The sequence below is a fragment of the Gallus gallus genome, chromosome 4 (assembly GCF_016699485.2).
Source record: "Gallus gallus isolate bGalGal1 chromosome 4, bGalGal1.mat.broiler.GRCg7b, whole genome shotgun sequence".
In the NCBI taxonomy this organism is placed as follows: domain Eukaryota; kingdom Metazoa; phylum Chordata; class Aves; order Galliformes; family Phasianidae; genus Gallus; species Gallus gallus.
Window position 1 is genome coordinate 80,312,040 of NC_052535.1, and position 13,798 is coordinate 80,325,837.

General features: G+C 41.6%; 1 protein-coding gene across 15 annotated transcripts in view; it reads right to left on the minus strand.

The window, feature by feature from the left end:
- Positions 1–2,818, minus strand: part of ABLIM2 (actin binding LIM protein family member 2) — a 137,545-nt gene extending 134,727 nt beyond the window's left edge. For 9 of the 15 annotated variants that reach the window (XM_025150016.3, XM_025150008.3, XM_025150015.3 and 6 more), the window contains exon 1: positions 2,620–2,818. In XM_025150016.3, the coding sequence (XP_025005784.1) occupies positions 2,620–2,662 (43 nt within the window). In that variant the 5' untranslated portion in view covers positions 2,663–2,818. Of the gene's footprint in view, positions 1–2,329; positions 2,420–2,619 lie in introns of those variants that run through there. The other 6 variants (XM_046940631.1, XM_046940627.1, XM_046940629.1 and 3 more) reach the window with 1 other exon arrangement.
- Between the last annotated feature and the right edge of the window lie 10,980 nt (positions 2,819–13,798).

Below are 13,798 nucleotides of genomic sequence, written 5' to 3' on the forward strand. Positions count from 1 at the left end.
TTCTTGAGTTACACTTAGAATCCTGAATATACAGTCATTCCATGCAACTCCCTAGGTAAAAAGGGTTGTGAGTGGGCCTCTGCTTGAAGTATTTTCAGCCAAAATCAGGGGGAAGTACATGGAATTCAGCTGAGGGGAAATCACGTATAAGAAAATCTACTTATGACATAAATATAATACATTTGAGCTGAGTTTTCATATGCCACATGATCATATATTTTCTAGATTTAAAACTATGCCATGAGCCTGTAGTCCATTAATACAGACTGACATTTCAATGTACTATTGGGCCATTATTAACATATTACCAAATACAAATATTTGTACATCTAAAGCCAAACATTATATACAGAGGACATGGACTGAGCGAATGTTTCCGGAGCAGCAAGCACAGATCTACAAAGATCAGATTCATCTCCCTGAGATCTGCCCTGGATTCCTTGAGCCCTACATGGAGCTGATTTTGCTACCAAATTTCACCCTCATTTTCTTTGCAAAGACAGAAACAGCCTTCCTGTTGCAGCATCATCACCAAGTTCTGAATTACAGCCTTTCCAGAGTAATTTTTGTGGAAAACTTTTGTAAACAGTAATTTTACTCAAGCAAGTTGTGGCATTAAAACTGTTGTACGATACTTGCCCCATTGATATCAATGGAAAATTGCAATCAACTTCAGAGAGAATGGGTGAGATCCTCACATTTAATTTATTGTAGAAATTGACTGTAAGTTGTTTACTCAGTCCACACAGACAGGCAAAAGGGAAATATAGAAACATCAAAGCTGAAGCGATACTGAAAACCAATGCTCCTAAACTACCAGTTATACTTTCAAATGAGAGCTAGCAACTCTCAGGGGTTTTTTTCCACTCTTATACTCAGGCTGTTATTTTTATCTTGGCACTGTTCATTTTTGCTATTTCTTTACATCATGTTTGGTGCAATTACAGAGACAGAACTGTGTCAAGTCTCATCTGCACTGCTACCCGCTAACTCTTCTTCTGGGTTTATAACTTTGCAACCTATTGAATTTGTGTTTAAAACATTCTTGAGATACAACTCTGGAATTTTCTGCTCCCTCTACCAACCTCAGTTCAACTGCTACAGAATTTAAATGTTTCATAGTATTGCAAATTCCTCCACTGGAGATTACAGCCTGGTAACAGGATATGATCCTGTGCGTGACTTTAATCATTTCCAATGCAGATGTCACCATCTACGTTAACCATCTAGATTCCTTTAAAGTCAGAGGAAAGGCTCAGGATTTCCATTCCTGCTCTGCTCCCACCTGTGCCCCTATGCACCTGCCCCAGCCAGGGCTCTCCCACGCAGCTGGAAACACAGACCACACAGGAGCACAGCTGACAGGAACAGAGGGCAATGCCGATGTTTCCAATAGAGGAAATGCAAAGCTACATTTTGATCTGAGGTCTCTGGCAGGTGTTTGACCCCAGGTCTCGCACATGCTCTAACAGGGAGCAATGCCCCTCGTTGTTCGTGCTGCGCTCCCATTTGGCTTGCTGAGAGGATGTGGTGTGATTAAGCGTGTTGACATACAGAGTCAGCACGTAATTGCAGCTATTCCACATCTCCTTGTCATTGTGGCACAGGGTATATTTAGCCACTACGGTTGTGCTCAGAAATGAAATATACAATCAGCTCTCAAAGCCTCCCCTTTCCCTAAGCATAAGCCTGTGTTTGCCTTAAAGACTGTAATATTTGGCGATCAGCTGTGCTCTGAAGCAACCACCCCCTGTGCCACCCGACGCAGACAAATGCTGAATCGCTGGAAAACACAATTCCGAGCCAGTTCTCAAATACTGCTTGTGTCGCGGCATGAATTACTTTCGCATCGCCCCAGGCAACTGGATCTCCTGCGTGGAAATCCTACCCGAGGTTCCGATGAAATCTCCGTGATTTTCCCCTCCGCTGCCACCACGCTCGGCCAGGAGCAGAGGACGAAATCTCACCCCAAATACCCCCATCCAAATAGCCCCGGTTATGCGGGATGGACAGGAGGAGGACGAAGCCCCACACACCGCCGGCGGCAGCGGCTGCCGAGCTCACCCGGAGGGCTCCCGCTGGGGCTGCGGGCGGCGCCCGGGGCGAGGGCGGCCCCAATGGAGCGCCCGGCTCGGCACGCTCTCTCCCGACACCCGCAGCTTCCCCTGCGCTGCGACAGCGACAGCTCCCCCCGGAGATACACAGACATCCCATTTATTTTTCTTATCTTCCAAACGGACAATCCTCAGCTCGCTCTCCCCCCGCACCGCGACAGACCCCAACGCCCTCCCCAGCCCCGGGCAGGGTTAGCGGAGGGCTCGCCGCCTACCTGTGCCGGTACTCATGGCGCGCAGAGGGGCCGCACCCGCCGCCCGGCTCCGCTTCGCTCCGCCGTCACCGCGCCCCCGCGGGCGGCACCGGGCCCATCCCCGCCCGCCGCCCGCAGCGGGGCAGGCGGCTCCGCCCCGCCGCCAGGTGCCCGCACCCTCTGCACGGCCTCGGCGCGGCGGGCACCTTGGGAAGTGTAGGCAGCCCCGCGGACTACATCCCCCTCCGTGCCTTGCTGCTCCTGCGGGCAGCACTGCTGCAGCCTCCCCCCCCTCCGCAGCCTGCTCCCACCTGCTGCCCTGTGCTCCGTGAGCGAGGTCGCCTTCTGCATCATCCTGCCCTGCTAGCGCGCGGCTGATGCGTTCGCCAAAGCAAGTCGGCGCACAGGTGCTTTAGCATATCCCTCGACGCCTGAAGAATGGAGATGAGGGTGTTTGTGCTATTCCTCGGCTCGGCCTGCACTCCAGGCAGCGCTGCACCACAGATGTCTGGCAGCACGTCTGGTTATTAAGGAGGAAGGCAGTGCATACTGGAGCAAGTGAACTCTCACCCATCCTTTGTATTGGAAATGAAGAAGACTCACAGTGGTTTATAGAAGGCAGCCTATCCAGTATTCCACCTGTCTAAAAATTAACTACTATAGCTTTGGTAGAAACTATGGTTAAAAAAATAATAATAATCCATTTTAAGAAACCTAGATAACTCCAGCTGCAATTATATAACACAGCCTTGCACAGCTCCTCTTATGCAGAGTTTAGGGCAGCTCAGTGTTGTAGTAGGAGGAAGCAGGACTGTGGGTAAGGTTGCTTTGCATTCACATGAAGCAAATCTAGGATTGAGAGCACCTGGAGATAATCAGTATCACCAGGAAGGCTATGAACCTACAATAAGGATGAGATAATCCAGGCTGCCAGGAGAGGTTATGGATGGCCCACCCCAGAGGTCCTAAAGGCTAGGTTAGATGGAGCCCTGTGCAGCCTGATCTGGTGGGTGGCCCCCAGCAGGGGGTTGGAACTGGAGGGGACTGAAGTTCTTTCCAACCTAAGCTATGATTCTGTGAATCCAGTGTCGTGTTTCTAATAGTTGCTGGCAGGGGATATCAATGGAGGGGACTCCCTGAGCCAGGTGTGCATTCTTCATGTTAAAGAACCTTCTATGCATTTTCTTCCATTATCTTATTCAGTTGTTCTTTGAATCCATGCATGCTTTACAGCGTGCACAGCATCCTGCTTGAGGAATTTCATAGTGAACTGTAGAGCCATCTACTTTTTGCTCAACATGTTACTTGCCATCTTCATTGGAAGAAACATCAAACGTTCTGTTCCCTATTCACTTTCTCACTGTCACTTATGGATCTGCTCTATCAGATTCCACTCTTTTAATATATTGACTCCTCCCTTAAAACTTGTTTTATAACTTCAGCAGCTGCTGTCACTTCCTATCATTAATTGGGGAGTGCATCACTGGCTGTTTAACAGCATGTTTTCCTTGCTGCTTTCATTACCTATTTTCCATCCTGCAGCCATGTGCCACCCATTTTCCATGGAAAACTTTCTTGGGCTGCCCAGCTGTGCTGAAGCAGCTGTGTTGCTGTTGGCCTGGTAAAGCTCCAGTAAGTTGCAGAGCATATATGAATATCTATGTGTTTGTATATGTTATATATCACACTAGCAGAAATGTGTAGAGAATCTCAATTATGGCTGTGCAGCATCCGTCTTGTCTTTGTTCTGCATTCAAGCTAATGAGATTTGGCTTTCAGCATCACTGCAATTTGTGTAATAATTTAATCATGAAATATCTTTGCATATAATAACCATCATGAGTTCAAGGCATTCTCAGAGTGATGCTGGTAAGCCTGTGGCTATGTGGAATTGTTGCTTTGAAAGCTAAATGAGATATAACTTGCTGTATCAAAGACAGTGGATATTTGATCAGTATCGGATGTAACAAGAAGAAACTGCTTTAGGACTGCTGAAGTTTGACTCCTCCTGCATTGCTGCTCAGTGGAAGGCTACTAAAGCCTTTGCTTCCTCATTGCAGAGAGAACCCCGGGTCTATGAGAGGAATTCTGAAGTTCAGACTTACGTTACCAACCAAAATCTCATGCTAATAAGCAGTCATCTCTTGATGACGTTTTTAAAAGCAGTCAGCTTGTCCAGACCCTGTGCAGAAGGCTAAAAAGTCAGCCTCCAAAATGTCAGCATTTTGCACCACTTCCCCCATTACTGGAAGGTGAAATGGGATGCGACAGTCCTGATGATTTTCTTTGCACCAAATCCTCAGTGCCATTCTGGAAGAACACAGAAAAAATGTATACAAGGCAAAAAGGAGTTTACTTTCCTTGTATGCCTTTTTATTTTCCTAACGTTTCTTCACTAATGTTATTCAGGGGAGTTGGAGTAGATGATCTTTAAAGATTCCTTCCAACCTAAACCATTCTGTGAATCTAAGAAATCATAATGCATTTTACTGTTGCTGTGTATATAAACTGTATTTCTTAAATATATCCACGTTTCATTCTTTTATATTAGTTATATTGGAAAAAAAAAAAATCTCTTTCTGTTGAACCACTCCAGCTAACAGAAATGCATCTGTGGCAAATAAGGCAATATGGCTCATATTTCATTTTCCTCTCTTCCAGAAAAAAGATGTATGTAGTCAGGTTCTTCCTCTAAGGCATTATGTGATATTCCAGTGTGACAGACTTAGAATTATGTATGGTTTCATGTAAAGGGGAAAGGCATGAGCATTTAAATGTAAGATAAACCAGAGCAATCAATAAAGCATACATTCATGAATAGACACAAGCATTACACTTGACAGTGTGCATGTTCTTGCTCTCACGTATACTTCTGGATGTTAAGCAGTCCTGCAGATTGAAGGACTGACAAAATACATATTCTTGCTGAAGCAGCTTGCACTTCTGCAAGAAGCCCAGACATTTATTTTTTTCCCCAAGTGGAGTTAACCACATTGTTAATGTGTTTCCCTTTCTTCATTTTCTCATTCTTATTGCTCTTAAAAATCACAAGAGTTCAATGGTTGTAATATTCAGTTACTAACAATGATATTTTAAAATACAGTTTTGCAGCAAGATTGTTATACAATATAATTATTCAGTGTTTTTCTTGAGAAGCAAGCAAAAAGGTTGTTTTTTGATTATTTTTTTTTCTGGTATTCCTCGTATTTGGAACAATGTGGAAGACATAGGCTTCCCATTAAAATTATATCTTTTATTTATTTATTTATTTATTTTTGTCTGCAAAGGTTTTTAGGTCATTGCCAATAGAATTTGAAAGGAGCCACATTTTAAAAGCTTCGTGGTGATGGAGAGCCACGTGATGGTGATGGGAACTTGCTGCTCTGCATGGGGAATGAAGCAGAATCCTTCTTCCTTCAGCACCAAAAACAAACAAACAAAAGGCTTAACTGTGAAAAACCATTATTTTCTTGTACAGTATAAAAAAGACCAGAAGTCCAAGCGTCTGTTTTACCTGATGTTGAAGGATGAGAAGTTGGAACTCTCCTTCATGTTCAAAGCTGATGTGGTACCATGGAGTATTCAGGGCAGCATGGTGTGAAACCTGAAGAGTAAAATAAAATAGAAAAGTGAGATAATACGCTGAGAAACTTTGGCATTTCTTTACTTTTTTACCTGAAATCTAATTGTTAGACTTGAATTCACTCCAAGTTGCTTTGACAACTACTGGATCTCCTGAAAGATGAAAAGTAGTCTTGCAATTTATAGTAATTTGTTTTGAAGAGCTTATGTCTTAAATGACAAATTATCCCTCAAATGCTTGCCATAAATTTCCAGAAATTTGTCACTTTCCCATTACTTCAAAAATAGCAATTCTTTTCTATCACAGAAGACTAAGAACAGGGTGTCACATAGCCTCATGGCCTCCCTTTCGCTTTTTGCTATCTCTCTTTTGTTTGAAGAAACCTCCCTAAATATCTGTATGTTAAGAACATTTCTGCTTTCATTTTGAGTCTTGTCTCTCAGGAATTCAGGACTGGACTGCTTTGGGTTACAAACTCAGTTGATGATCTTTGAGGTCCCTTCTAGCCCAAGTAGTTCTATGATTCTATGATTCTAAGTTATTGTTCAGTATTTAGGCTAGCATATTCAGGCTACTATATCAGGGAATTACTGGCTCCGGGAGAGCTGCCAAAACCTGCAGGCTCATGTTTGCAATCTGTGGGTGCCTGTGGCAGTGGGTACCTCTCCATCTTGTGCCTGGGATTGTCATGTGCTGCTGTGGGCATCAATAGTAAATAAAACATAAGTCAACCTGAAGTTTCCAAAGAGTAGCAGGCTGGGAGATTAAAACGAGATTCTAGCTATGAAAATAAATGTATGGCTATTTGCTAAGCTAGATGTACACTTTTAGAAATAATGAATTAGTGTGAAGCTGCTGTAATGAAATAATAACAGAGCACTACATAGAGTTGTCTGCATTGCAATGTCAAGATGTCAGTAACAACTTTTACATAGAGCTCCTCTCACTATGGGCAGAATAAAAATACTACATCAGCAGTTTTAAGTTAGAATTCAATTACCCATTGCAAACTGAAATGCGTTATGATCAGTAGGTGAAATACAACTCCAAGGCAAACTTTGCAAACAGAAAGAATGGAATAACATCAAAGGGAGCCATGGCTGAGGATGAAAGAAATCTCTGTTACAACGAGACAATCAAGGACTGTTCTCTCTTGTCAGCAGTTAGCTTTTGGGAAGTTGGTCAGAACAAATAAATTATAATATGGGAGACTGCTGCGTGTGACAGGAAGTCTAGCAGGTAATGCTGGCATCACTGTGCAATTTATACATGAGAATGACAACCACATAGGTTATAGAAATAAAATGTGCAGAAATATAAAAACAAAGAATGGTTTGAGGAAGAGCCAAAACAAGGCACGAATAATCAAAAAGTCACAACTGCACATGCAAAAACATGGAGGAAAATTGAATTTGAGAACAGCAAATGAAATCTGCAAGGATTCCAGTGCAACATTACACAGTGGATGGAGCCAGGAGTACCAGTCTTCCTGCCTGTAACCTTGTAAATAACTTTGTGCTTTCTAGAGCAAGCAAAGCGGCAGCCCTTATACTGTCCTCTTTGTGCCTGTTGCAGAGGGGTTAGCATTCATTAAGCATATCGTGATCTCTTGCAGATGTGAGTCTTTGATAAAATTGCTGTTTATGTGAAGGTACAGCTTCTCACTCCACGTATATGACTGTACAGCCCACTGGCCCTGGGATAATATAACTCTGTACTCTGCAGCACTGGGAGATCCATGACAGCTTACAGAAGCTTTCACCACTCTCTGCCAGGGAATATACCTGGCCTGAAAGGATCAGCCCCCAGAAAATGCTGCTGTGACAGAACACTTCTGTGTATATCCGCTGCTGCAAGCAGAGCTGTCGTCTGCTATCAGTACTGCTTCCCAGGTTCAGTGATATAAGCTGAAGTTCCCAGTCTGTAGGTAATGACTTAGGCCAAGCCTACCTGAAAGACTGCTTATAGGTCTTAGCTGAGGTCTGTGGATAGTGTATGCAAATAAATCCTCAGGAAAATAAGGAAGAACAGAAAATAATATGCATATGTTCCCAAATACAGGAAACAGATTGAAAAAACATTACTCAATATAATGTAGTAATATAAGACACATACTGCATATTTAATGCAGTGAGCCCATAATGTGTTAACGCTTATTATAACTTTTCTTTTTAGTTGTATAGCATAAACGTAGTCAAAATCTGTTCATAGCATGTCCCCACAGTCATACCTTAGTGTAACATTTGACCTGGATAGACTGGATTGATGGGCCTACGTTAACTGTATGAGTTTCAGTAGGGCCAAGTGTCCGGTCCTGCATTTTGGTCACAACAACCCCAGACAACCCTACAGGCTTGGGGAGGAGTGGCTGGAAAGTTGCCTGATTGAAAGGGACCTTGGTGTACTGATGGACAGTCAGCTGAATATGAGCCAGCAGTGTGCCCAGGTGGCCAAGAAGGCCAATGGCATCCTGGCTTGTGTCAGGAATGGTGTGGTGAGCAGGACAAGGGAAGTCATCCTGCCCCTGTTGATGTTCCTTAAGGTCTTTTCCAACCTGAGCAATTCTATGTTTCTATGGTTCTATGATTCTATAACTGTGGTCTATGATGGCACTAACAGAGGTAAATAATAAGCACCTCCACCATCAAAACAGAAAGCCTTATATTTATGTAAAGCATATTTCACTGAATTCACTGAATCAAAAGTCCATAAACAGAACTGTAAGGTGGTTCAAAAGCTGAAATTTAAGTAGGAAGCACCTCAAGTTCTGACGATTTTCAGATCCACATTGACAGATCATACACTGTGCCTCAGATCTTCTCTATTAAATAGAAAATCTTTACTCATAGTTTACAAGACTTTTGGTGTGCTGTATCTTTAAAGATTTTATTCTTTTTCTATAAAACGCCACATGAATCACATCAAGGTTAGACAAGGAAGTAGCAGAGAGTGTTGGCCTTGCTATGTTTATTACCATTGTTTCACAATTCTGAGTTGTGGAGTCCTTGGCCAAATGCATAAAAAAGAAAAAATGTTCCTAGGAGAAGTAACTTCAGATCTGTGGGCAGAGCTACAACGAATGGGCACTGATTTGCACACGCAAGCCCTTCTTTCACATCTCAACTAGGTGGCAGCAGTATTTTGGACAAATCCCAAACTTCTTTGCTGGCTTTACATGGGTGCAGAAATTTATGGTTATATGTTAGAGTTATCAATGTAGGATTCCCTGGTTTGGAGATCTTTCAGGGACAGGAGACATTAATCCCAAGAAGATATTACTTTGTGCTACCCTGAACAAAGGGAAAACCCTCCTATGGCATGCCATTCACATTCATGCCATTCTATACAGAAGTTACCTACACTAAACTGCATTGCATCTCATGGATGGCACAAAGACCATGTGATAATAAATCACAGCTTTACAACCATAACTAGAATGGTGGCTCTCCATCACTCTGGGTCCTCCAGGCATTCCCTCAGGCATATTCTCTTGCAGAGAGATGTGCTTATTGCACATAAGCAGAGCCCAAACAAAACCTTTGTTGTCACTCAGTCCATATCAAAATATCTTTCCTCCACACTGGATGCTTAAATCAATATTCATTTCTTCAATACCAAAATCTGCGTTTTGTGCATATCCAACCTCCAGTAAACAAAATTTCCTCATAATGTGTTTCCTACCACCAATCAGAGCCACCAACCAGAGAACTGAAATTTTGGCACTGAAGATTTTGGCACACAGCTGTAAGTCTTTTTTATCCATCACAGAAATGTTTTAGCACAACAGCCAGAGAAAAAGGAATATATAGAGAGAAATATAAAAAAGTTTATTAAATATTACACCTCTATGCAAATCCTTAGAAGGGAAAAGGAATTGAAGCAGAGCAATTAGTCATTGCTACTCCTCATTCTGTTATAATACTCATCTTTTGTTAAAGCCATGTCCTTCTTTTCCACTTTGGTTTTCAGTTCTCACAACAAACACATTCAAATCTACTGAAATCAATGTACTGTCGCATAATTATTTCTTAGGTAACTATAGGAAGGTTACTTTTATTTATTTATTTATTTTTCCTGTAAAAATTTACTCTTATTTCTACCAGAGAACTTCAAGCAGCTGGAAATGTTAATGAAAAATCAATCCACCTGATTATAAAAGGGAGTGCCAATTTTCCTTTCAATTACCAACAATGCTATAAATGGTAGCTTTGATGTTAGTGAAGATGTGGAAAGGTCTTTTAGGCCTTCTGTAGAAGTTGAAGTATGGATAGAATGAAATGGGGGTAATCCTTATTTCATCTTTGTTATTCCTCTTAATTGTTGGAGTTTTGTAGAAGAGTGGTGTTATGGCCTCCTTAACAAAATATTATATATGTTCTCTGAATTCTTCAGGCTTTGCTTACTTAAAGAGGGCGTGTTAATTCTCTTGGTGAAGACAAAACATAAGGAACTCAGTTAAAAAGAAATAATGTCAGCAATGATAAATTAGGAAAAGCTCATTCCCTGTTCTGGAGCATGTGGGTACAGACTCTGATGGCTTTGGTTTGGGGGAGAAATAAAAGCTTTCTGTGGTACATGTGACTAAAAATGTTGTGAATTACAGTACGTTGTTATGCCTGTAGGTCAGAAAATCAATTGTGGCAATCTAGAAAGTAAAGAAAGGAAGCAATATATCTTCCAAGCGGGAAGGGTGAATTACCCATTTTTATTATGAGCTGATGAAACTACTCTAGAAGGGGTGTGTGGTTTGTTGTTGTTGCTCTGTGATTTAATTTTTTTTTCTTTCTTTCTGATACGTGAAGCTTAAAATCCATGTCATGTCTGAAATAGATCAGGGAGTCCTATCATGTTGTGAATTTCTAGCCTGGGATAGGAGCCTGAATGTTTTTGCTGGTAGGAGGACACTGTTGGCTTTTTGGTCCTTGGCCAAAAATGCCCTCAGGTCAGTAGCAGTGACTCTCAGGAGTTGTTAAACTTAGGAAGAAGCTTTGCCAGTTGTGTGACAAGCTGTGGCTTGTGGCTAGGAATAGTGAGCTTAATAGCATCTATTATTAGCATGTGATAATTGGAAGTACTCTGCACTGTTGTTTGGTGAGCTAGGTAAATAGCTGAGGAACAGTGCTTAAGCAGTGTAACAGCTGAATGTTTTGACTCAGCATTTTCCTGCAGACTACAAGGCGACAGTGTTTCCTTGCAGATGGATGAAAGTATATTTTTCTTTTCATGTTTTCTGTTTTTCCTTTCCAGCCCAGCCTGCGGAGCTGGGATGGTGTTTTTTTCAAGGCCTGGGGGAAGTAAAACTACTTGGTTCCTAACAGGCAGGGGAAAAGATGACAGGACTCCAGGAGAAAACACTTTAACTCCTTACCCAACTACATATGCAGTTACCACAGAGAGATAATGCCTTAATCAAAAGGAAACATATGGCTAAACCTATTTTTATGGAAGCTTTGTGTAATTTGTGAAGCATCAACACAATAACATCTATGAATATCGATAAGCCTGTTTAATGTACATGTATAAAATTATTTTGGCAAGTATGTTACTGTAGGTTCACACTGCAAACTGTATAGATTTCTCATTTATGTGCTCAGCTGGTATTTCTCTTAAGATCGTAGCTCTGATTGCATTACATTGTTGGTTTATATTGTTTGTATGTTTGTTTGGTTGGTTTTTTTTTAAGTGAGTATACTCAGCTGCTGGATGAAATAGAAATCAAGAGGCTGGTTTAGACAAGAAAGCAGTATCTTGCATGGCTCCATGCTTGTCCTGCCAGCCATATGTAGTGAAGAATATTAATCTGAGCAAAGCATTGTATAGAGGAGGATCTTTTTATTATAGGATTAAGCAAGGGAAAATAACTTCTGTGACGTGAGATACTCCTTGAGATGAAAGATTATCAGGCAGCAATTTAATAAAGCAGATAGACTCTTTTCTGCCTAGATATTTTCTTTGCTATCAGTTAGCAGTTAGGGATTACAAATATGTTACATTTCAATGTGCTGAAGTTCTAAACTTGGTCCCTTTGGTAGAGGGCCAAAATATTCCTTTATATGTGTCTGCAGCTGTGATGGAAGAGTAGTTATAATGGAAGGTGTAGCCTGGCCTGAATATTAAAATGTGTTGTTTTTCCCAGTGCAGGCTGCTGTGATGAAAAGCTGTTGGACAAACACGCAGCTGCAGAGGGGCAGACAAACAGGATGATGAACAGCAGTGCTAGAGAGAGACAATTAGAGGAAGTCTTTTTTTTTTCTTTTCCCCATATGCAATGTCCTCCTGGCAGCTTCTTTTAATAATCCTGAAAAGAACGGGTACAACACGTGTAAACAGGCCCATCAGGTCAGCTTGTAATTTTAATAGTTTGACAATGAAGATTCTGAAGCCTGCTCTTTCAGGTAAGGAAACCTGAGCCGGTGGCACAATTCACATGCAGCAGATCTCAGTGTGATTAAAATGTCGCCTACTGGATGTGATCGCTGATACAGAAACTACCCTGATATGATACCTTTATCTTTTTCCTGTTTGCTTTGGTATATGTGTCTCCACAGTTATCTCCTGGAGCAGCTGTACATAACTTCAGTTAGGCTATTGAGTGGCATTTCTGTAAAGCAAGTTGGTCCTGTTTTTGAGAAGGCAGAAGGACAAATATTTGATAGCGTTATCCTGAAGCTGAAAACTTTGTTTTCCTGTTTCCACTTAGTTTATGTGTCAGCAGACATCTGGAGTAAAATCACAGGATAATTGAAGAAGAAAGTACTGAAAAGAGAGCCAAGGAAACTGGAGCCCATTTGTTGATATTTTTGTGTTTCCTTGAAGATGTGCATCTCCTGATTTCACTTTTCTAAAATAACTGTGTGATTTTAGAGACACACAAAACAGCAGTATATGTGTACAGATTCTGTAGTAATGTCACTGTAGAAACAGAGGGTGGAAGGTTGGTACACATTAGGGGGAAAATAGGTTTCGATTCCCGCCCACCCCCACAGAAAAAAAGAGGCAAGGTGATGATAGGAATACCAGTGAAGAACTGAAGTTGTAAAATATGATTGAAAGTTATTCTATAGTATAAAAATAATACAAATGTGACAAAAGGATTTAGACATATGAAAAAGTAATAGAAAACATGTTTGTAACGTGGCTACAGAAATAGGACATTGTGTGTTATAGGCATAGGTACTATACAAATAATTTGGCACTAGAACAGAAGCTTGTATACTGTGTCACGGAGCAATATGAAATCAGTTCCAATGGGAGAAAAGCCATGTGGGATGACTGGTTCGGTGTGATTTGTACAATTACTTGAATACCTTCCAACTTGATAACTTCTTGAAGGATGAAATGTTCCCAAGCACACGGCAGGAACAGATTGGCTGATCTGTGTGAAGTTGCATTTACAATTCATGTTAATTTATCGTAATAGGATGATGTAAGGTAAATGAGAGTATGATTTGTAATTAATCTTTTTTTTTTTTATAAAGTCTGAGAGCAACTTAAGTGCATGTTGCAATTTTGCTGACTAAAGATGTCTGAGATGCCAGGTCATGGGCAGGCACTATTTGTTCTGTCCTCTGCTGAGACACTGCAGACAGCCCCTACTGCTGCTATTTGAGGTACCCAGTGCTTACCCACAACACAACGGTGTTTCAGTACATAAGGCAGGAGGAGTAGGTAGAACCAAAGTCATCTTCATCTCAGTCTGGAGGGCAAAAATCTAACAGATTTGGATTATAGTGGATTCTTTTTCCTTCCCTTGCCTTTGTGGCATGGGGATCGTTGACAAAGTCTTGTGATAGAGATCACTGTCAGGTATTCTTCACAAGGCTTTTTCAAGGTGGGATAATGACAAAAAATCAAAGTCTGCGGTCAAAAGCAAATGGGAAACAAAACCTCGTGCTGCACTTGAAGGT